We start from the raw sequence: 24,209 nt of genomic DNA on the forward strand, positions 1-24,209 counted from the left end.
CTGTGACATCCCAACTTGGGAATCTAGACTGATTTAACAGGCAAGGATCCAGGTTACTGCCCTAAGTACAAAATGTCTACTTGAGCAGAATTAATTTTTCAGTGGTTTTGGGAAATTCCAGGACTTGGGTTCAACGTGGTAACATGGCAAGAGATTGCTGCTATAAATATTATTTTTAAAAATCCAACTCCACCACATTTCTTCCAATAAAACTGGGAAGGAACTGCCCAAAAATCTGGTGAACTAGAGAAGTTAACATTTGTGAAAGTAATAATCTAATGGCTTATGTTTCCAAAGCACATTTCAACCAATTTTTTTTTTCAAATCACTCCTTTGACCTCATGTATCCCTGAGAAAGAAGAGAAGAAAAGGTAAGAAGACTGGCCTTGTTTTTACTAATGGGGAAACTGAGGCCCAGGAAGGGCAGTGATTTTCCTCAAGGCCACAGTGAGTCTGCAGTATCTATCATATGTCTCTGTTAAGGAGAGGTAGGGATGGAGTGGCTTTGGCTTTGGAAGCAAAAGACTTGGGTTTACATTTCTGGAGGTCTAATTCTGCTACTTACAAACCAGTCACCTTTTCTGGGTTTTAAATTCCTTATGTATCTGCCGGGCGTCGTGACACACACTTGTAATCTCAGAATTCGGAAGGCTGAGACTGGGGGATCGCGGTTTGTGGACAGCCTCAGCTAATTAGTGAGGCCCTCCGCAACTTAGTGAGACCCTGTTTAAAAATAAAGAATAAAAAATAGGGCAGGGGGTATAGCTCAGAGGTCAAATGCCCCTGGGTTCCATCCCCATACCTGCAAAAAAAAAAAAAAAAAAAAAAAAAAAAATTCTTACATATCAAACATGGCTAATACTACCTCCTTCAGAGCCATCAGGGAATTACATGAAACAATGGATTAGAAATTGCCCAGCAGGTCATAAGTGATAAGTAGGGCCTTCGTTTGTTTTGGTCCAAAGATAAAAGTTGCTAGAAACACACTGAATGCGTGCCCACAGGAAAAACGTGTGTGTGACTGAATCTTCAGATAGCGTTAGGAACCACAGAGCGAGTTCCAGACTCATCCTGAATACACTTTCGTTGAGCACCCAGCCCCAGGCCCCGGGTTCTACAACCAGAGGTGAAATCTCTGTGCCTCAACGGGTGACTCCATGGAGGAGTCTACCGGGAAGACCCACTAGTGCTTCTTGTGCTGGTCCTAAGCAAGCCACAAACCAGAATGTCCTTCATAACTCAAGTTTGCTGCAGGATTCAGAAATACTTTTTAATCTCAAAGTGAAAGCACAGCATCACTGTTTCCTTCAACCCTATGAGTTTGCCAAGCCCAGAGTGAAAAGTAAGTCTAAGGGGTGCACAGCTCCGCAGCGCCGTGAGGCAGGACCCAGGCCTCTTGGTCCCATCAGTTGGGACTAGAGTCTGGTCCATTCGCTTGGGGCGGGGTGAACTGTACTGATCGTGACCATTACTGGGTTTCACTCTGGTGGCACCTACTTCCAATAAAGCTTTTGGGAACATTGAAAAAATATAGCTTTTGGGAACATTGAAAAAAATAACAAGAAAAAAGAAAGTCAGAATATATTTTCTCTCTCTCTCTCACAGCCTATGCAATATGTAATTATATATTCTCTGTATTCTATTCAGTAGACTTGTTAGGAGTAGACTTCTGGTGAGAGAATAAGTGTTCTGATGTAAAATCCAAAGTACCTTCTTGCCTGACCGGAAGAAGTGAACTCTGAGAAACACATAAGCACCCTTGAGTTCTAACAGCTGCGGTCCAATCTTGTGTTGTGAAACATATTCTATTGTGAAGACAAGTAAGAGCACATTTCCTGGGAGGCTGAGACAGTAAGACTGCAGAATCGCAGGTTTGAGGCCAACTTAGTGAGGCCTTGTCTCAAAATAAAAAATAAAAAGGGGTACTTGGGAGGCTGAGACAAGAGGATAGTGGTTTGCAGGCAGCTTCAGCTACTTAGGGAAGCCTTCTGCATCTTAGTGAGACCCTGTTTCAAAATAAAGAATAAAAAATCAGGCTGGGGTGCAGCTTGGGGGTAAAATGCCCCTGGGTTCCATCCCCAGTACTGCAAAAAAAAAAAAAAAAAAGGGCTGGGGATGGGGCTGGGGGTGTAACTCAGAGGTAGGATGCCCCTGGGTTCCACCCCCAGTGCCATAAATAAATAAATAAGTAAATAAGTAAATAAATAAATAAATAAATGAAGGGCTGAAGGGCTGGGACTGTAGCTCAGAGGTTGACTGCTCCTAGTTTCAATCCTTAGTTCCAAAAATAAAAACAAGAACTGGGCGTGGTGGCGCACACTCGTAACCTCGGCATTTGGAGGCTGAGACAGGAGAACCTCGGTTCAAGAACAGCCTAAGCTAGTACTTAGTGAAGCCTTTTGCAACTCAGTGAGACCCTATTTCAAAATAAAGAATAAAAAATAGGGCTGGGGGTGTAGCTCGGAGGTAGAATGCCCCTGGGTTCCATCCCTAGTACTGCAAATAAATGAACAAATAAGCCAAACCAAAACAAAAAACAAGTTATAAACATTACCAAAGCTTGACTCATTTTGGGGACAAATGAAAACCAAAAAAAAAAAAAAAAAAAAAAAAAGCCTTTTCCTAATCCAATCTGTCACTAATTATGCTTAGCAAAGAGAATTTAACAACTAATCAAAATTAGGGAGTAGTGATTAGAGACCTCAAAAGAGAAATCCAAATCTTACTTCAATACCATTATGGTTTTGATATAGCTCCTCTAGGGCAGGCGGCGTAGCACTACAAATTAAAACGGAAACTTCTTCATATGGCTCTGGCTCCTTTAAGAGAAAGTCTAAACAAGTTCTCTTCCCCCTCTGTACTGAGGATTGAACCTAGAGGCATTATTCTACCTCCAAGCTACACCCCAGCCTGATTTTTCATTTCTTTATTTGGAAACAGGGTCTCATGGGTTTCTGAGCCTCACTATGTTGCGGAGGCTGGCTTTGAACATGCGATCATCCTGTCAGCCTCCCAAGTACTGGGATTACAAACCCATGCTACCACCTGGCCGGCCGGCCTTCCTTCCTCCTCTCTCTTTCTTTCTTTCTTTCTTTCTTTCTTTCTTTCTTTCTTTCTTTCTTTCTTCTTTCCTGGTACTGAGACTTGAACCCAGGATCATTCTACCTGAGTTATATCATATCTCTCCTTTTTAATTTTTCTTTTTTTTTGTTATTATTTTTGTTTTGTGGTACTGGGGATTGGACCCAGAGGCAGTCTACTTCCAAGCTATACCCCAGCCCATCTTACTTTTTGTTTTGAAACACGGTCTCACTCGGTTGCTGAATCTAAGTTTCTGATGTTGGCCTTGAACCTGCAATCCTCCTGTTTCAGCCTTCCAAATACTGGGATTACAAGTGTGCACCACCATGCCCAGCTTGTAAGTAACTCGTCTTTAGAAAGCTTCCCACTTGTGGGAGGTATGTAGCGCGCGGGGTGGCGGGGCTGAGCGGAGCTCAGCAGGAGGGTGCAGCAGGTTGGGCTCAGTAGGGGACTATTACCAGGCTTTTAGCAACTGCTATGAAACTTGGGGGTGCACCTTGAAAGCCAATGATAGCTCTTATTAGGGCAGTCTCTGAAAAGTCACACCTCTGACTAAAAAGACTAAAACACGCCCATGGAAAGTGGGTGGGCTCAGTATACACAATGATATTCTTGGTCCCCGATTTGAGGACAACACTTGCTGATCAGGAGTCTGTCCTCTTGCTTGGGACCTACTGCGTCCTGCTCCCCCATGCCACCTGCTCGCCATCTTTGGACGCGATGCATCCAGCAGCAGCAAGGGAGGGTGGAGGGAGCTCAGCATCCACACCCTCACTGCTTACTGCTTGTGCGGGTCTGGGGATGGAACCCGGGGCATTTGGCCTCCGAGCTACACCCCTGCCCTATTTTTTTATTCTTTATTTTGAAACTGGGTCTCACTGAGTTGCAGAGGGCCTCACTAAGTAGCTGAGGCTGTCTGTGAACTGCGATCCTCCGGTCTCAGCCTCCCAAATGCTGGGATGACAAGCGTGCGCCACCACGCCCGGCTCAAGTCTTGCCATTTAAAAGCTATCTTCAAACCGGGCGTGGTAGCACAGGATTTATAATCCCCGCACTTGGGAGGCCACACAGGTTCGCAGCCAGCCTGTTACTTAGAGAGGCTCTCAGCGACTTAGTGAGACCCTGTTTCCAAATAAAATATAAATAGGTCTGGGAGTGTAGCCCGGAGGTAGAAGCCCCTGAGTTCCATCCCCAATACGACATGAATAAAAGCTATCTTCACAATAGGTGTATAGTGTAAGCTGTTAGCTTTCTACCTGGGCGTCAGTGGGCACCCAGTAAATACCTGTAAACTGAGCGGACAAGAGCCACGGGTGGGATGGTTCAACTAGCCAGCTACCTGCTGTGCAGGAGAAAGGAGCCATCCTAGACCTTCGTTTCAAATTCACCCCCAGAACTGTGGAAATACTCCCCTGCAGCCCCCAAGCACCATGCCACATTGCCTACTTCCTTCCGGAAGCCAATGTGCCAGTCAGCCTGGCAGGCTTCTCCAAGGCAGCTTGTTCAAGGCCACAGGGCTTCAAGAATTGAGCTTGCAAGATGCAAGATAAAGAAAGGGGACTCCAAGCTGGGCGTGGTGGCGCACGCTTGTAAACCCTGTGCTTGGGAGGCTGAGACAGGAGGATCGCACAGGTTCGAAGCCAGCCTCGGCTACTTAGTGAGACCCTGTTTCCAAAAAAATATAAAATAGGTCTGGGAGTATAGCCCGGAGGTAGATAGCCTCTGGGTTCCATCCCTAGTACCACCAAAACAAAAAACAAACAAACAAACAAAAGAAATAAAAAAAGAAAGGGGACTCCAAGGAGACTCAGGAGTTCCTATGATGAAGTCTCTATTCTCCTGCCTATGTGGGTGACGCAGGCTGTCCTTTGAAATATTCCCCTCTTACGCTCCGCTGTGGTGTGATGAGACTGAAGGGAGAGACTGGCTCACGTGAAGAAGTCCCCTTTGCTCACACCCTTTAACAGGCAACTCTCATTTTATAGGGCAACCGGGAGTTTTAGGAACACACCCTCTGTGCCCCTGTCTTTCCCTATTAACATCAGAGGCTGTAAAGGGCAAGCTGCTCAAAGCCCCGGCCCTGCAGCAGGAGTGCTTCGACACAAGCCTGACCGCACTGACTTGGTCCAGAGTAAAACATCAGACAACAAACAAGAGCGCCCCAGGCAGGGGCGGTTAGCACACTCGGGTGTGCTCCAATGATGTCCCCCAGGCTTCCCATCTCCATCCTACCCAGCCACCAGAAGGAAAAGAGAACTTCGAGGGAAGAACTTTCTAGGCTGGGAGGCACCGGTCCCCGCTGCCTACAGGACGGACTCTACGATGTATGTACCTGTATTCTCCACTAGCCACTGAGAAAATCCAGTTACCACCTTACACACTGCTAAGTCTACGGAGCAACGGAGGCTGCCCGCCCGTAAAGTAAAACCCAGGCCTCAGCGAGCCTGGCGTCCAGATGCAGAGGAGAGCGGGGCGGATGAGGGTCATTATCTCCTCCCCACCTCAACAATGAGTCATTATTTTTTTGGTACAGGGGATTGAGCCCATGGGGATTCTACTTCAGAGTTACGACCCTAGTCCTATTTATTTATTTAAATTTTGAAAGAGGGTCTCACTAAGTTGCTGAGGGTCTCACGGGGGCTGGTCCCAAACCTCTGGTGATCGTCCTGTCTCAGGCTCCCAAGGACCGGGACAGTTACAGGAAACGATGATGGCTAAGGAACGCATACTGGGGTTGAGCAGAGCTGACCAGGAAGGCTAAGCAGCAGCCTCTGCGCCTCTAGACCAAGCGGACGATAACTGCGCACCTTTAGCCTCTCTGCTAGAAAATGCACGTCGGGAGGCTGGGAGCAGCGTGTGGGCTGCGGGGAGGGAATGGCCCAGGGGTCTGCTCGGCAAATGCTCTGCTGAGTGACGGCCGAAGGGCCAGGGCTGGGCGTTGGCCTGCGCACTCTGCGCCCCTCTGCTCTGAGGGGGTGGGCAATGATCAGCCTCACGGAGGAGGGAGGGGCTGCCGAGGGACTGCGAAGCAATCCACAGGCCATCCCCAGCACCCGAAGAGCACAGCTGTCCCCAGACTGCTTTTCCCCTCAGCCACCACGCCACGGGGTCTGGACTGAAGCCAAACCCACAGTCAGTGGCCTGGCTGTCCCGTGTGGCCATCGGGTTATCGCCCTCAGCTTGGCCTCGGCGGCCTCCAAGCTGCCCTGCAGCAACGGGCCGCGCAGGGCGGGTGAGCAGCAGCTGTGTCACATCTGGGGAAGCGCTCAGGCTTCCGTCCTGCGCCCTCAGGGATTTACGAGACCCTCCCCGACTGTTCCCACGTGGCTCTGGGCCTTCCTTCTCCTGTCTACTGCAGACTGCTGTCTGCACTTCACTTGACTCCCTATCAAGGAAGAATTCTCTGGATTCCTGGCACCAGGCCGGCGCCACCTGCGCCACAGCTGACGGGAGACGGTGGCAGGGCCGACGGGGGCGTCCTGCCCAGCCCGAGGAGGCCTCCCTGGACAGTGCCTCGGGTGTCTGCCAGCGTGGCCCAGCAGTTTCCCTCATTTCTTCTATGGAGTGGGAGCTGCTTCCGAGACCTGTGTCACTTCTCCCAGCACCGAGGTTCGGCTGTGTCCAGTGCATGACTAAAAACAGAGCAGCCTGAGGCCCCTGCAGAGCCGGGGTGACCCGGGGTCGCCAGCTCTGACATCTTCATCAGGCAGCTCCTCGGGGAGCCTGGGAACAGAAGGGTGGTCTGGGGAAACTAACTCAAGGATGTAACTGTTTTCTTTTTTCTCTTCCTCTTTATTATTGGCACTGGGGATTGAATCCAGGGACATTTGCCTCCAAGCTACACCCCCAGTCCTTTTTATTTGTTTTCTTCTAATTTTTTTTTTTTAATCGCTAATAGGGTCTAGGTTGCTGGGATTCTTGCTAAGTTACTGAGGCTGGCCCCAAAGCTTAGATCCTTTTGTCTCAGCCTCTCAAGTATTGGTCCCAAGCACTCTGGACCTCAGTTTCTCCGTCTGAAACACAACCATGAAGAGTCCCCCGGCCCCAAAGTCTCACTGGACTCGTGACCAGGACGCCTCTCTGTGCCTGTGGACCCTCCCGGCCGCCAGACCCAAGCGCCCATCCCGGGCCACCGGCAGAGCCTCTCCCAGGCCTGGGGACCAAGGAAGGGCCAGGGCCCATCTCAGAGTCAGCCCCCAAAGCTTCAGGCAGGACCCCAGCCTCCTTTTGGCCCCCTTTACCCTGGTCTGGAACTGTGGGATTCCCACTGGATTCCTCGGTAGTTGGAAATCACTTGGTTTTCGGGGGCGGCGGGCACAGGGACACAGCATGGTGCCTTCACTTTATTGGGTTTTGTGTAGTGTTGTGACATTTCTGAGGGGACTGGGGGGGGCACATTTGACACTTGTGACGCCAGAACAGGTTGGGGAGACCCCAGGGTGGTGAATACACCCCCAGCACCCCACACACCGAGAAAGAACTCTGGGGAGAGGAGCCCTGCGGCCAGTTGCAGAGCGCCCACACCCCTGGTGGCCCCGGAGACCCCAGCGTGGCCTCAGCCCGCGAAAGCCGGGCCCCTCCCGTCACCTGGCCGCCGACCCTGGGGTGGTACCTGGCCCACTCTTTACAACCAACTATTGATGAGGGTGGATTAAAAATAAAAAAATGGCGGGGGTCTCAGGCTTCGGAAGTGGGGACCACGAGCCACGCAGGGCAGGGGGCGGGGCCTATGTACAGGGGAGAGCCCGGCCCGGGGAAATCCTCAATAAATTAAAAAAAAAAAAAAAAAGTATTGGGACTGCAGGTGTACAAACCCTGCTGGGCTCAGCCCCTTGTATTTTGAAACAGGGCCTGAGTTACCGGGGTCTCCCTATGTTGTTGAGGCTGGCCGAGAATCTGCAATCCTGTCTCCGTGTCTCAAGTTACTGGGATTACAGGTGGGCTTCCAGCAACCGTCTCCTTTTAAATCAACTAATTTAAACAAACAATAAAAAATAAAAGTGGAAGTACAGCAGTGAAGACAGGGAGCACATCTGAAATGCAGCGTGGAGCGATGCTGGTGGGGCAGGGCCGCGTGGGTGCAGGTGGGCGGGAGACGGCACCCGAGAGCCAGAGTTGGCAAAAACAGCACCCAGGCCAGGCAGGGTCAGGCCTTAGGAAGATACCTGAGTCCTTTTTTACATATTAAGAAAGAGAAGGCAGCTGGGCATGGTAGTGCATGCCTGTAATCCCAGTACATGGGAGGCTGAGACAGGCAGATAGGAGGTTCAAAACCAGCTTCAGCAACTTAGTGAGGCTCTTAGCAACTTTGTGAGACCCTAATCCCAAGTAAAAAAAATAGTGCTGGGGTAGAGCTTGGAGGAAGAATGCTCCTGGGTTCCATCCCCAGCACCCAAAACAAAAACAACAACAAACCAAAAACAAAATACAAAGAAAAGGCTGGCTCTGTTATAGGGTTTCAAAGCTGGGATATGCTCTTCGAGTTCTTTGGGACCTAAGGCATCAGGACAAAAAACACTTGGTATGAGCGAGGTGGCCCATTTGGACGCTCTGAGTAGGTTCCTGATGTCTCGGTCCCCGAGTGGGCTTCAGAAGAAGGAGCTCCAAGCCGGGCGTGGTGGCGCACGCTTGTAATCCCTGCCCTTGGGAGGCTGAGACAGGAGGATTGCATGGGTTCGAACCCAGACTCAGCTACTTAGTGAGGCTTTCAGCAACTTAGTGAGACCCTGTTTCCAAATAAAATATAAAAAAGGTCTGGGAGTATAGCCCGGAGGTAGAAAGCCTCTGGGTTCCACCCCCAGTACCACAAAAAAAAAAAAAAAAAAAAAGGAGCTCCTAAAATGTCCTCACCCCCCTCTTTGGGCACTGTTTTAGTGATTTCTGTCACAACCTCTATGGGAAAATGCTAATTCTGCCTGTGAGAAAGTACAATCACTTAAGACAAAAATGGGGGAGCTTGATGCAGCGGGGCACCCTGTAATCCCAATACTTGAGAGGCTGAGACAGGAGGATAGCAGGCTCAAGGCTAGCTTCAGCAATTTTTTTTTTTTTTTTTTTTTGCAGGTCTAGGTATGGAACCCAGGGGCATTTGATCTCCGAGCTACACCACCTGCCCTATTTTTTATTCTTTATTTTGAAACAGGGTCTAAGTTGTGGAGGGCCTCATTAAGTAGCTGAAGCTATCTGCAAACCGTGATCCTCCCATCTCAGCCTCCTGAATGCTGGGATTACAAGCGTGCGCCACCACGTCCAGCTTGAGCTTCAGCAGTTTAGTGAGACTCTGTTTCAAAATAAAAGAAGGGCTAAAAGTGTACTTTGGAGGTAGAATGCTCCTAGTTTCAATTCCTAGGACAAAAAAAAAAAAAAAAAAAAAAAAAGAAGAAGAAAAAGAACCAGGCAGGTGTGGTGGGGCACGCTTATAATCCCAGCATTTGGGAGGCTGAGACAGGAGGATAATGGTTTGTGGCCAGCCTCAGCTACTTGGTGAGGCCCTCCGCAACTTAGTGAGACCCTATTTCAAATGAAAGAATATAAAAAATAGAGCCGAGGGTGTTGGTTAGAGGTAGAATGTCCCTGGGTTCCATACAGCGGCATACAACTGTAATCCCAGGACTTCATGTGAGGGACTGGAGGGTTAGACAAGACCCCAGCCCCATGAAGACTTAGAGTAACCATATAGGACAGTATGAGGTGTGTAGTAGGAATTAGGACTTAGAGTATAAGGTGATGCTAGGTGAGATTAAAAGGATAAGAAATAGGAAAATAGGATAGTAACAAGTGTGGAGAAAAGAATGACTTTGGAATAGAAAAATAAATAAGTGTTTTGATAGTATTTTTGAGTAAAAGTCGTAGGATAGTTTTTCTTGAGAAATGTGCGGGTGTGTCTTTTATGAATTGCTTGAACTTTAGCTTCTGTACTCTGCTTATGCAAAGATGCGGCCTAGGTTTAAAAAGAGATAAAAAGCCTGTAAAGAAACGAATTTTGAAAAGTTTAGAAGTCTGCTTTGCTTTTGAAATATGCTTTTGGAATAGGAAGGCTAAAGAAAGTTGAAAGCATTTTACAAGTTCTCTGCTCCAGGAAGCTCGTAACCACGAACTAACCTCTTTGGGAATATGTGAGCAGAGGTTCCCCCCCACAGCATGAAGGTTTAGCAAAGATAGCTCTATAAGTTACTTAAGATAGGATAATGTTAAGAGTGATGTGAGAAATGTAAAATTATTGAATGCAGCAACTAGTGGGATTGTAGTTAATTGACAAGCAGTTGACTGACAAGTTCCTGTTTTTCATCCTGATCTGCTTAAGTAAAATGCTTATGCATAGGACTGGAGAATGTAGGAAAGAGTGGGTTATCTTAGCTAGGCTGGTGGGTACTGACAAGTTCCTGTTTTTCATCTTAATCTGCTTAAGTTTTTGCTATCTACTAAGAACATCTGCAGGCCAGAGGCGGCACTAGCAAGCCCAGCATAAGGGAGATAAGCTGGCCCTTGGCGCAGTGACGTAGAAAGGCAGCTCTGTAAAATCATTTGCTGTGCATTGAGTATGCTTGCTTTTAAAATTATTGCTTGTACTTGTTTACAAGTTAATATGATTGGACATGCCTTTGGCGGGCTCTGACGTGTGTGACCACCCCCTCTTTGGGCTATAAATTCAGAGCCCTCAGTGAGCTTGGGGTCGACCCTCGACCGAACTCCCTCGCCTACTAAAGGGGCTGCGGCTGGGCCAGGGCCACTCTCCGGTAGCCTATAATCCCCTGTGAGGTGACTGGTGAGTGACGTCTGGGTTTTGACCCCTGGCTTGCCAGGAAAGAGCTGCAGCACAATGAACCTCGCTGTCTCTTGCATCTCTAAAGTGTCCTTCGTTATTTGGGGGTGGTGGGCTCGTCTCGGACCCTTCATTCAGAGGCTGAGATAGGAGGATCGCATGTTTGAGGCCAGCATGCAATAACTTAGTAAGGCCCTGTTTCAAGATAAAAAGATAAAACAGGTTTCAGGTTGTAGCTTGGAGGTACTATGCCCCTGGAGTTTAGTCTTCACTAATAGAAGAAGAAGGAGGAGGAGGAGGAGGAGGAGGAGGAGGAGGAGGAGGAGGAGGAGGAGGAGGAGGAGGAGGGAAAACCCAAAAACCTGTCTGGAGGGACGTCTACTACAGTAGTCACCATATCAAAATGATTTCAGCTATGCATACTCTGCATAATTAAACATGTCTTCTACATAGCAGTGACCGGAGCATTCAGTTGTAAGTTTTATTCTCTGCTCATTCACATAGCACAGGCACTTCCCACTCTACTCCATCTCCATAATTTCTTTTAATGACTGCGTGGTCATGCCATGCACCGAGAGCTGCCGCGGCTGGCTGAGAGCAGTACTTGTGAGCACCAGGCCTCCGGGCGGGCTGCTCACGAGCTCACAGTCAGGGCTCTCCGCCCAGCGAGTGATCTGTTCAAGTTTTGAGCTGGCTCTGAGAGTGGCGTCCGCCCCCAGAAGATGAGCGGTGCCGGTGATAAGCTCTGCACAGCCGCCCCGGGGCGTCCTCCGGCTGGCCAAGGCTGTGCCCGAGCAAACCCCACAGGCGGCGGCGAGAGGTGCACGGCCCCGGCGTGTCAAAACATACGATTTGTGCGGCCTGGTTTCCAACCGAGGGGCCTGTCGGAGGTGTGTAGTAAAAATGATGAATGGCTGTCACATTTCCAAGGCTCTGGCTGATTTACGGAGCTACTGGCAGGCGCATCGCTCCCAGCATGTCAGCCAGTTAATTACTTCCAACTTTATCTTTCTTGTCAACACTTCTTGACAAATTGGCCATTATCTTTTTATTCTACAACAATGAGCACTGCTCCTCTTTCCGTGTTGCCTGGGGGTTTTTCTCCCCCTTTCTGCCTCTTCATATCCAGGAGGAAACCAAGAGCTGTGGGAGACTAGGAGGCGGCGCAGCTGTCGTGAAAAAGAGCCGAGGGGCGGGGGCAGACAGGAAATCCAAAGTCAGTTTCCATCCACCTGGATGCAAAGCAGGGAGGACAGTGGGTGACATCCTGATTTCTCAGCTTCTGAACGTCCAGGGCTCTGACTCTGTCACTTATGAGGACGAAGCTGGGAACAAAATGGATAGTGCTGGCCCCGGGGTTCCGGCGGCTTCCAGCTCTCCACGTTTAATTGCAGAAGCGGACATGAGCCGGCCCTCCACTCTATTAAGGATCTGGCCAGCCTGTAGGAACACTGGCGGCCATTCTGGGATTGGAGCAAAGAAAGGATACGCATACCATCTTGGTAAAGAAAAGACAGAAAGGGAGCGTGCCACGTTGTAACTGTACTATCCAGACGCATGGGCAAGGAGCTACCCAAAAGAATTTCAAGGAACCGATGGCGTCTCTACAGATTCATTTTGTTATTATCTGGACAAATGTCAGATGTGGCCACAAGGCAGAATCCAGCCCTGCTCTAGCTCACTAATTCTAAGATGTACACTTTTTTCACTTCGACATTACTGAAAAGAGGGTGGCAGTATACAATTCAAGGTCACGGAGCACTCTGGCACAGTTTAATTGCCAGCGGCCCATCCCCACAACCACAGTAGTTTATAAAAACCAGACGTGGTATTTCTACCTCATGGTAAGAGCTGGTGCTGTTAAATCCCTCTGTATTCTGGAGGATGGGCTAGACACTGAAGAAAAGCAGAGGCTCACTACTGTGACCCAGCAAGCTTCTTCACAGCGGCCCCACGCTGCAGTAAAGACCCTCTGTTCTTCTGGCCCATGTTGTCAGACCCGAATAGGTCCCTTCTCATGAATCCTTGCTGATGGGTGGCTTTCTGCACTGAAAAGCTGCCGCTGGGGCCTGCAAGATCTCTGCACAGGCAAGCTCTTCTGCACTGAGCCTATGCGAAGTCCCTAGAGCACCCAGCAGTCAATTTCTATCCTCCTGGTAATGGGTGAGACCTGTGGGGTGGGGATGAACCTCGAGGGCACTAGAGAGCAGGAGTGGGCCAGAAGATGCGCTGGGCTCGAGCTTTCAACACATGGTGCCCTCTGCCCTCCCACTCTTGGCTGAGGGACCTGCGGGTGGCACCCAGGGCCCCCCATGCTAAGTCCGTGCCCTCACTGGGCTGCACCCCAGCCCCGCAGTTGTGGGGCTCTGTACAAGGGGCGCAGATTCCTAGAGGCACACTGGCACCTTGGAAGTCAGCGTGACCCAGAGGTAGGAATGTGTTTTGCTGAAGCAAATCCTCGCCTCTCTGGAAGGAATGCCTTTTCTTCCAGCAGAGATGCAGAAAGAGAACAAGATGGCCTGCCTTCTCTGGGAGCCAGGAAACAGTTGCAAAAGCAGGGCTCATGCTCCCAAGCAGCATGGAGGTGACACCTCGGAAACCTGTGTTTACAATTAAGACAGAGGGGGCTTTGTTCACCCGGCCAGCCCCTCGCCGGCAGCTGTAAAAGCCAGTCATCCCTGCCATTAATGGGCGGCTGAGGCACGGCTGGCGCGGGTCCTCTGACATTCTTAGAGAATGACAGGCCTGTTTTCCCGTTTGTGGTGCCTAAGTCGGGGCGGAGGTGTCAGTCTGAAGAGAAGATTTGCGGTTCTTGGAGCAGGTGGGGCAGGACATGATCTGGTCCTGCTGCCCCTGGAAGCGTCTCATCTCTGGCAAAGACTGACTTAGTGAAACTACAACGTAATGGGCATTTGATTTCCCTTTGGGGCAGAGTAGCCATGTTGGGTTCCTGGATAAACTGTGGGGAATACAGCCGCCCAAAGGTAAGGCTATTTTTATGGGAAATGGCACTCACGTTGTGCCGTCTTCACACGGGCTGCCACAAGTGGCCCCTCAGGCTGCCACAGGCCAAAGCGACCTGAGGCCACTTACAGGCCACCCGGATCAACAAACAGGAATGGGTCCGACCTCCCCAAAATGCTCGGGTCCCGCTTGCTGGTCTTCCTCACAAGCAAAGAAAGAGGGCAAGACTCAAACGTGATTTTCAAGGGTAGAAATTTATCATATAGTAAGGATGTTATCTCAAGTTATTGAGTAAATAACTTGACGCGGGTTAAACCAAATGATTCCAACTTTACCTAGGCTCACTTTTTTTTTTGGTACTGGGGATGGAACCCAGAGGCTTTTTATCTCCGGGTTATACTCCCAATACTATTTTATACTTTATTTGGAAACAGGGTCTCACTAAGTTGCTGAGAGCCTCACTAAGTAGCTGAGGTTGGCTTCGAACCTACATGATCCTCCTGTCTCATCCTTCCAAGCGCTGGGATTACAGGTGTGCACCACCACACCTGGCTGCTCATCATCTATCTTTAAACCAACTGTCAAACTGAAGTCTAACATAGCCACAGGAGAGTAGACACCGAGGGCATCCTTCGGACTACCACGCGACTGAGAGAACAGCGCCGCCTTCCCCAACCACCGTGACTTTTTTTTTTTTGGTGGTACTGGGGTTCCTGGAAGCCCTTCTACCTCCGGGCTACACTCCCAGACCCATTATTTTTATATATATATATATTTGGAAACAGGGTCTCTTAAGCCAGCGCAGCTGGCTTTGAACCTGCGAGATTCTCCTGTCTCCGCCTCCCAAGCGTGGGGATTACAAGCGTGCGCTGCCACGCCCGGCCCACCGTGACTTTTAACACAGCCGGTTAGTGTGGGCTGTCTGAACTTCATAGGAACCCCGAGCATGAGTGTCAGAGGCATCCATGTTGTATGCGACCGTAGTTTTTCCTTTCTCTGGCTGAGTGGTATTCCACTATGTAAATATACCACCACTTCCCTATCTAACTGCTGGCTGCCACGCGGGCTCTTTGTGTTTGGCCATCCTAAGCGGTGTTACCACAAACACTCCTGTACACGGTCTTTCGGAACATGCGCCCTCGGGTTTCTGTTGAGAAAATACCAATTGCTGGGTGACGGTACGTTCAGCTTTGTTTGAAGTCATTCTCCAAAATAGTTTCACTGTTGACATTTCCACCAGTAGAACATAAAAACGCCAGTGCCTCCAATAGCAGTCAGCCCGTGGTGTTTTCAATCTTTTCTAGCTCAGCCCTCTGGCTGGTGTGTAGTGGCGTCTTAGGTTGTTACTTGAGTTTCCACAATGACTAAGGAGAGGGAGCAGCCTTTCATGTGTTTACGGGGCCTCTGGAGATCCTCTTCTGTGAATTAAGTGCCTGCTCACATCTTGTGCTAATCTTCTATTGGGCTTTTTCCAACCTTATTTTCTGGTAAGAATTCTTCATAGACACATACACGAGTGTACGCTGGACTATGCTGTGCCTTTCAGCCTCTCACCGTGGTGCCTCCTGAACAGAAATGACCCCTGCTCTTGCATGTCTTAATGTTTTCCTTTATGATTGGCAATCTGGCATCTTGTTCAAGGAATCCTTGATTATCTCCAGATGCTGAGGATAATCTAATCTTCTACACCATCATTTAAAGCTTTGATTGTTTTTACTTGTCACATTAAGAATTTAAGTCTCCTGAGCCAGGTGTGGTGGCACACAACTGTACTCCTGATGCCTGGGAGGCTGAAACAGGAGGCTCACAGGTTTGCAGCCAGCTTCAGCAACTTAGTGAGGTCCTCCGCAACTTAGCAAGACACTTTCAAAATAAAAAATAGAATAGAACTGGCGGTATAGCTCAGAGGTAGACCGACGCTGGGTTCAATCTCTAGTACCACAAGAAAATAATAATAATAATTATTATTATTATTATTCTTTAAACCTGGACTTGAGGTTTTCTGTGTGGCATGAGGTAAGGATCAAGAGTCCTGTTTTCCCCAGAAGGCTACCTGTGGTGCTACCCTGTGACAAATCAAGTGTCTGTTTTCATGTGGGTTTGTTTCTGGGCACTAAATTGTGCTCTATTTTTCTACTAATCTATCCTTGTGCTGAATATAATACCTTAATTACTTAACTGTAGTTTTATGATAACTCAGGAAGAAAAAACAAAATGCTGGCCAGAAATGCACAGAGCTCTACTGCTCAGCTCCACTGCTCCCTCACGCTCTCTCCTGTGCTGCTCTAGGGCACCAGGGCCATGCAGGATGCCACGTATCACTGCACGGCACATGTGTGTGAGGGTACCACGAATTACTGTATGCCACATGTGCACGTAAGATGCTATGCACCATTGCATGGAACATGTGTGTGTGGGGTACCATGCATGATCGCACAGCACATGTATGCACTGGATGCCATGCATGATCATGACACATGTGTCCGGGATGCTATGTATGATGGCACGGCACATGTGTGCGCAGGATGCCATGTATGCTCGCATGGCACATGTGTGCATGGGATACTATGTATGATCATATGGCACATGTGTGCACGGGATGCTATGTATGATCGTATGGTACATGTGTGCGTGGGATGCTATGTACCACTGCATGGAACATGTGTGTGCAGGGTACCATGCATGCTCTCATGGCACATGTGTGCACTGGATGCCATGTATGATTGTATGGCACATGTGTGGGCAGGATGCTATATATGATGGCATGGCACGTGTGTGCACGGGATGCCATATACGATCGCATGGCACATGTGAGCATGAGATGCTATGTATGATCATATGGCACATGTGTGCACTGGATGTCAGACGGCATGGCACATACGTGCACGGGATGCCATGTATGATCGCATGGCACATGTGTGCATGGGATGCTATGCATGATCGTATGGCACATGTGTGCATGGGGTGCTATGTATGATCGGTATGGCACATGTGTGCACTGGATGTCATGTATGATGGCGTGACACATGCGTGCATGGGATGCCATGCATGATCACATGGCACATGTGTGCATGGGATGCTATGTATGATCGCATGGCACATGCGTGCATGGGATGCCATGCATGATCACACGGCACATGTGTGTCAGAGATCACCTTGAAGACCCCCATGCAATTTGGCCAAGCTTGCAGGATCTTAGCCATGGGAGATGAGCCCTCCTTGGTGCAATGACCTCCTCCACGGAGCTAACAAAGCCCCAGAGCCCGGCTGTGCCGGCCGTCTGCCAAGAGGAGAGCAGGCCCAGCAGACAGTGACGCCTCTCAAGAGAGGCCCTGAGCAAAGCAACAAGCTGCTGCGGGGCACTAACAATGTCCTCAGCCTGGGTGAAGCAAAACGGGGACGTGAAGAAACCAACCCTGGTGTCCGCCTGGGCCACATTATTTTTTTCAGCTTAGAAACAAAAGGGTTTGGTGAGTCCGGCTGCCTGAAGAGAAATGACTTTCCTAAGAGCTAGAGGCCCTGCCTGGAAAAGGCTCTGGGGACCCTGGCCCTAGCTCCTCACACCCCACACTCTGCAGGGGCGTCAGAAGATAGAGCCCGGCCAGGCGCAGTTCTGGGGTTGGTCACCCACACCCGTCAGTCCCCAGGCAGAGCAGAACAGGCCACCCTCGGCCCTGAAGAGAAATGAAGAGGAAGAGCTGCCTGGGGCCGGCTTGGTGGGAGGGAGACACTGAGTATCGAAATGCAAGTGACCGCCTCAGCCGCTCTCCAACATGGAAAGACAATCGTATGTGTTCCAAGAACACAGCTACTGTTTTAAGGACGGAGGCTCTCTGTATACAGTCAGAAAGCTTACTTGTAAGGATCTTTGGTAAAATTCCATGTTTTTACATCTGTCTTCAAAAGATCAGTGTCCTTCAAATATAATATATGAGCCAGGCATGGTGGCTCACACTTGCAATCTCAGTACTTGGGAGGCTGGGAAAGGAGGATTGTAGGGTCAAGGCCAGCCTCAGCAAGTAGTGAGACTCTCATCAACCTAGCGAGACCCTGTTTCCAAATAAAAATAAAACAGGGCTGGGTGTAGTTCAGAGGTAGAATGCCCCGGGTTCAATCCCCAGCACCACAGACACACATACATACACACACAACAAGTATAGTATACGGAAAATTACAAAAACCCTGTTTTTTAGATACAAAGTCAGATATCTAGTGAGAAACTAACTTCAATTTGCAAACAATACTGCATAAAAGAGTGAAGCAGACTCTTGGTCTGGATTTATTAGGTAGAGTCTTCTCTATACTTTGATATGCGTCCCAGTCTTGAACCACGGGCCGCGGGTGGCCTGTTCTGCTCTGCCTGGAGACCGACAGAGTGTGGGTGACCAACCCCAGAACCGCCCTGGCCGGGCTGAGCTTTTGCCCCGGCTCTAGTCTCCTGACACCCCTTGCCAACGTGCGCCGTGAGAAGCAAAAGTGGCCTGCTCCGGGCAGCTGCACAGGCCACAGGCACAGGCTTCAGGGTCTCTTCTGTGTGCTTCCTAAGACACTTATTCTATGTCTAGAACTTTCCTAGGCTGGAAATGTTCAAATATGACATAGTGTTGGATCCACCCTGGATAAGGATTTTTGTAAAACATTGGCTGATGACCAAAGAAATACCCGGCCTAGTTAAAAGCACATTCAGCAGGAAGCCAAAACGTACCAGTGCCTCATATAAACAGCATGGATTACATTAACAGGCCTCCCCGGTGAGCAGTGCTGCTCCCAACTCCCTCGCCTCCCTCGCCGCTCCACGGTTACATAACCTTCAGACGGGGATTTGGGAACTCCTCTGACCCTGCCAGGCCGCCGACAGAACCGAGCCAGTGGCTGGCAGGGGCATCATCTAATAGGCGAAACTGGAAACTCACAAATTCACAGTCCTCCTGTCTCAGCCCAGAGACTGTGCGGGCAAGGAAAGACGGGCTTGCCCTCCTCCCTCCTCTGGCCCAAGTCTCCGCTGACTTCACCCAGCAGGCACCTGGCCCTCCCAGAGGAGGTGGGAGGGGCTGGCCCCGTGCAGGGCCACGGTGGGGTGGCGGTGCAGCACAAACAATATTTAAGATGCCGACTTGGTGGAGCGCTCAGGCTTGGGGAGGAAAGCGAGAGAGTACCACTGGGCTGCACTTTCAGGAACTCAAGCTTTGAGAACCGCTAAGAAAAGCAAGCGAGCAAAGTGTGAGGCCGACCAGCGTGAAGGGGTCAGGCTTGCCGCAGCCTCCTGGGCCTCCGCTGGGCCACCCACACTGCCTCACAGGAAGACCCTTCTCCCGGGCCCGCCAAGATGCTGAAGAAGACGCTCTCAGCTGCGAGCTGGCTCTGCGTCTTCATCCTGGCCTTTGTCGGCCACCCAGCATGGCTGCAGAAGCCTCCCAAACCCAAGACGCCTGCCCAGCTCAAGGCGGCCGCCTGCTGCAAGGAGGTGAAGGAGCTCAAGGCCCAGGTCGCCAACCTGAGCAGTCAGCTGGGCGCGCTCAGCAAGAAGCAGGAGGGCGACTGGGTGAGCGTGGTCATGCAGGTGATGGAGCTGGAGAGCGCCAGCAAGCGCATGGCGGCGCGGCTCACCGACGCAGAGAGCAAGTACTCGGAGATGAACAACCAGATTGACATCATGCAGCTGCAGGCGGCCCAGACGGTCACGCAGACCTCGGCAGGTAAGGCCTCCCCTCGCCCGCCGCTCCCGGTCCCCGGCACGGCGTCTAGGGACCTGCTCCTCAGGCAGGGACGGGGCGCTCCTGGGGTGTATTTCCCCTTGAGTAAAGGCTTATGGTTTCTAAAGCCCTAAAAATTTACTCAGCACCTTCACAGTGTTTCAGCAAGTCAGGAAGGCATGAGCATGGGGCGCTGGGTGATGGCATGGTTTGCCAAAGTCACACAGCAGTCTTAGAGGTGGGGCTCACATCTTCCTGGCTGGCGTAGTTACTCCTTATCAAGAACTGACAGACTGTGCCCATAATCCCAAGAAAACAGGAATTGTAGCACCTCTTGCTCTGGACACAAAATTTTATCAACAAAAGCTCTCCCGTGTTTCTAAAATTCTGAGGGAATGCGCAGTAATGGAACTTTGTGTTCTCTTTCTGCAAACCCAACTCATCTCACTGGCTCGGAATTAAGTGTAGAGATCCTGCCCAGCCATCCGAAGAAGCCCTTTGTGCTCAGAGGTTCCTCAATTCTTTCTCCACGGTCTCAAGTAAAATTCCCCCAAATAACACAAGAAATAAGCAAACAGAATGTTGAAATGTGGGCTTTTAATGGCCCCAAATAAGATCCATTTAATGTCTTTCTGCAAACCAGCTTTCGGTGGCTGGTTAGGTTGGCACAGATGGACCACTACGAGTTTACAACTCGGCAACATATGTGGTTTTCTGAAATTTCAGGAAAACAGTCGTAAGGGACATATCTGATAGATAATGCCACCTCTTCCTAATGTAAGAACCGTTGGTTACATTATAATCCAAGTCAAGCACGAATCTATGGCTAACGAACAATGAGTAAACCGCATCAGTTCAGGGAAGACAAGCTTTAACATGAAGTTTAGCTCAAAAAGTCTGTTATCTAAGCCAACGCGTTCAAATCACCGAGCATGGACTTCCTGGCACTCAGTTTGGGATCGGAAAGATATTCTCAGGCCACTGTTCAGACAAGTGAGACCAGGTCTGGTCTGTGAGATGAGGCTAAACACATGGAAGTCTGGGCCGGAGGCCCCTGGCAGAGCCCCGCCCTGTCCCGAGCCAGGGCTCCCGAGCCACCCACGGGCGTGCGCAGGGCAGCGAGGCCCTCCCGCGGCGCTCTCACTCTCCTCGCCCAAGCACCCTCCCTTGACTTTCCTTCTGTGAGCAGCTGCCGGGGCACCTCTACCCACCATAAATAGAGCGCCCCTCGGAGCAAGCAGTAAGTTGAGACCTTCACCAGCAGCAGGAAAGGCAGAAGTCTGAGGGCGATGGCAAGCCCGCCCCACGCCCTCTGCCAACGGGCTCTGCAAGGGGAGTGAGGTGCTTCAGACAACTCCCGTGGCGGCCGCGTCACATCCGCCAGCTGTGCTGTTCTCTAAGACCCCGGCGCATGGTCACCCAGGGGAAAGCCGCGATTCGGAGGCCAGACAGCACCTCCTCGACAGTGCGAGCTCGTTGAGTCCCACCAGAAAGGATGTTTCTTTACAAAGTTCTTTGATATTTAGAACAGGACGTGAGAACCTAGGATAAACCAGAATCCCCAAGGGTAACCGAGGAAGAATTTAAATCACCCCAGGGGGAAAAGAAAATCTCATCGTCCTGCCTGTTTTTTGGTACTAGGGATGAAACCCAGGGATAGTCTTCTCTCAAGCTATACCCTATCCTTTTTATTTTTTATTTTGAAATAGGGCCTCATTAAGTTGCTGACAGTCTTGCTAAGTTACTACGGCTGGTTTGTACCTGTGATCCTCCTCTCAGCCTCCTAAATACTAGGATTACAGGCACGCACCACCATACCTGGCTTATTTCCTTGTTCTAACAAAACTCAGGGGAAGGCCTCAAAGGGTTCCTCAAGGTTTTGTTTTTTATTTGAGAATACGACATTGTTAGGATGGGGGAGAGGGAAGATAGGATTATAAAATCTACTTCCTTAATGAGAACTCCCGTTGGCAGTAGCTGTTACTTTTGAGAAACAAGAAAAACCAAACCAGACCCTCTGAGATACTTGTGACTTATCCTGTAACATAGGTAGTTGTCCAAGAAATCTGAATACATGACCCTCGCAGGGACATCTGATACATGACCCTCGTATACTGAACATTTCTAAAATTCATGGCCCCGAACTCCAGCAGGGTAATTATTTCAGACTTAAAACCTGAAACCATCTGTTTGGTTGTACCACAGGCACTCTCTAGATGAAGCCCTACCCCAATGCCACCAGTGAAGCCCACACAGCCCCGTCTGGGTTTCCTGATGCCCACCTCTCCAAATCTCGACACTTCCCGGAATCAATCCCCACCGGCTCCTGTGTGAAGGGAGTTTGGCGCCAGCCGCTGCGTTCAGATGTGCGGCGCACTCTGCCGCCGCGCAGCCCGGGCCCCGTTCACCACGTGTGCTCTGCTTGCAGATGCCATCTATGACTGCTCTTCCCTGTACCAGAAGAACTACCACATCTCTGGAGTGTACAAGCTTCCTCCCGACGACTTCCTGGGCAGCCCTGAGCTGGAGGTGAGGTCGTGGGCCCACTCCCCGTTTACTGTCCCCCTCCATCCCTTAAAGGCACAGAGATGACAGGGCTAATCATGGTGTACACAAAGGGAAGCAAAGAAGCAGCACACGGGTATCAGAGGACCATGCGAACACTCGGCTAGTGGCCCCCACCCAGCCATTACCACTCCACCAGCTCTAACACAGATAATAACCTCCACACAACTAGCTCAGATCTCTGCAAGTCACAGAAAAGCTGTTTGTTGGGGAAAAGAAAAGAGAGAATATGAAGGGGCATACTGTAAGTACCTGGACTTTCCCCTTTAACTGTCTGTGTACACCAGCATCCCCATTCCTGGTCTGAATCATTCTCCCTGAGGAAGCCACCTCCCACTGCAGCTTACCAACTGTGTCCACACCTCCCAGTGTGACTGTGGGAAGACACAGCTGGTTCTGCAAGGACGAGAGAAAGACCGGGCAGCCTGCCCTTGAGCCCTGCCACCTGCCCCTGCGAACTCCTGACCAGAGCTTCCTCTCTGCTCCAGGTGTTCTGTGACATGGAGACTTCAGGCGGAGGCTGGACTGTTATCCAGAGACGGAAGAGCGGCCTTGTCTCCTTCTATCAGGACTGGAAGCAGTACAAGCAGGGCTTTGGCAGCATCCGTGGGGACTTCTGGCTGGGCAATGAACACATCCACCGCCTCACCAGACAGCCGACACGGCTCCGCGTGGAGATGGAGGTGACCCGGGGGCCCAGGGCCACAGGGGGCCCTGCACGGAGACACTGCGCTCCTCTAAGGCCCCAGAGATCTGTGTTCACCATGGCAGTGTGCTGCAGGTTGCAGTAGAGTTGAGAAAGGTTTTGTTTTTTTTTTCATTTCTCAGCAAGGCAGGGCACCAGGAGGCACAGGATAATGTTGACCCAGGCCAGGAGAGCAAACCCAACAGGTGGCTAAGGCGAAACGTCGCTGTCTTTGCTCAGGTCTAGGTCAGGAGGTCTTAAGTGCAAACCTCACTGGTACTAGCAGGCCTTAAAGTGCTCACTACATCTCACATTGCTCTTGGACAACTCTGACTCAGCAAAAACACAGATCTAGGCCTTCTGACAGGGAAGTAAAGGGTTACAGAAAGACTAGTCAAGGCTGACAGGGATGTAAAGGGTTACAGAAAGACTAGTCAGAGGCAAATCCAGAGAGAAGCTTGAGCTAGACGGTATGATAAGCCAGAGGTAGCCAGCAACAAAGCCCGGTAGACTCGCACCTCTCGAGAGATGACTGAGGGAGGGGAGTGCAGGACGCAGGAGCTGCGGCCCTCAGCGCTTTCTGAGGCTTTGCTCCTCCCTGGCAGGACTGGGAGGGCGACCGACGCTACGCAGAATACAGCCACTTCGCCCTGGCCAATGAGATGAACAGCTACCGCCTCTTCCTGGGGAACTACAGCGGCAACTCGGGGAACGACGCCCTTCTCTATCACAACAACACGGCCTTCAGCACCAAGGACAAAGACAACGACAACTGCCTGGACAAGTGCGCCCAGCTCCGCAAAGGTGAGATGTGAGGGGCCCGGAGGGGGGACTTCAGGGGCAACCCACAACCCTATGGGCACGGGGGCCGTGTGCGGGGCCGAGCGGCTGGCGTCTGCCCGGGGCCACTTCTGCTGCGGCTCCTGCTGACTCCCTGCGGCGGTGCGGCCTGTGTCTGTGTGGAGGGCAGGGCGGCCCCCACTGACCAGCCCGTCTGTTTCTCGTGCCAGGCGGGTACTGGTACAACTGCTGCACGGACTCCAACCTCAACGGGGTCTACTACCGCCTGGGGGAGCACCGCCAGCACCTGGACGGCATCAGCTGGTACGGCTGGCACGGGGCCACCTACTCCCTCAAGCGGGTGGAGATGAAAATCCGCCCGGAAGGCTTCAGGCCCTGAGAGGGCGCTGCGGTGAGCAGCAGAAACAGACAAGTGGGGCTCCGGGCGGAGCAGGAGAGGGGAGGAGGAGGGCCTACCAACTCCAGACGACAGGACTCTCTGAGGTGCACAACGCAATTTTAGTACCCGCGCTACTGAGGCGAGCACCTGTGCACAATAGAACCATATGAACCAAGGATGTACGGCAACGGGAGGAAGCGTTTACGCTAGTGGGCCCTGCACATTCCCAGGGCAGGCCTGAGGGCGCTCTGCCCCCACCCCTGGAAGAGCATTGGCTTG

At 50.8% G+C, this 24,209-nt stretch overlaps 2 protein-coding genes across 2 annotated transcripts in view; one reads left to right on the top strand and one right to left on the bottom strand.

The window, feature by feature from the left end:
- The window catches only part of MTOR (mechanistic target of rapamycin kinase), a gene marked incomplete at both ends in the record, with an annotated part of 135,011 nt that overhangs the window by 52,190 nt on the left and 58,612 nt on the right, over positions 1–24,209 (bottom strand). The gene's annotated exons all lie outside the window — the stretch shown is intronic.
- ANGPTL7 (angiopoietin like 7) lies at positions 19,134–23,930 on the top strand (the record flags this gene model as incomplete). Its single annotated transcript, XM_080692752.1, has 5 exons — positions 19,134–19,503; positions 21,929–22,029; positions 22,554–22,748; positions 23,356–23,554; positions 23,761–23,930. The coding sequence occupies 5 exons, from the start codon at positions 19,134–19,136 to the stop codon at positions 23,928–23,930; spliced, it is 1,035 nt and encodes a 344-aa protein (XP_080548878.1).

The sequence above is a fragment of the Muscardinus avellanarius genome (genome assembly GCF_963383645.1).
Source record: "Muscardinus avellanarius genome assembly, chromosome: 3".
Taxonomy (NCBI): Eukaryota; Metazoa; Chordata; class Mammalia; order Rodentia; family Gliridae; genus Muscardinus; species Muscardinus avellanarius.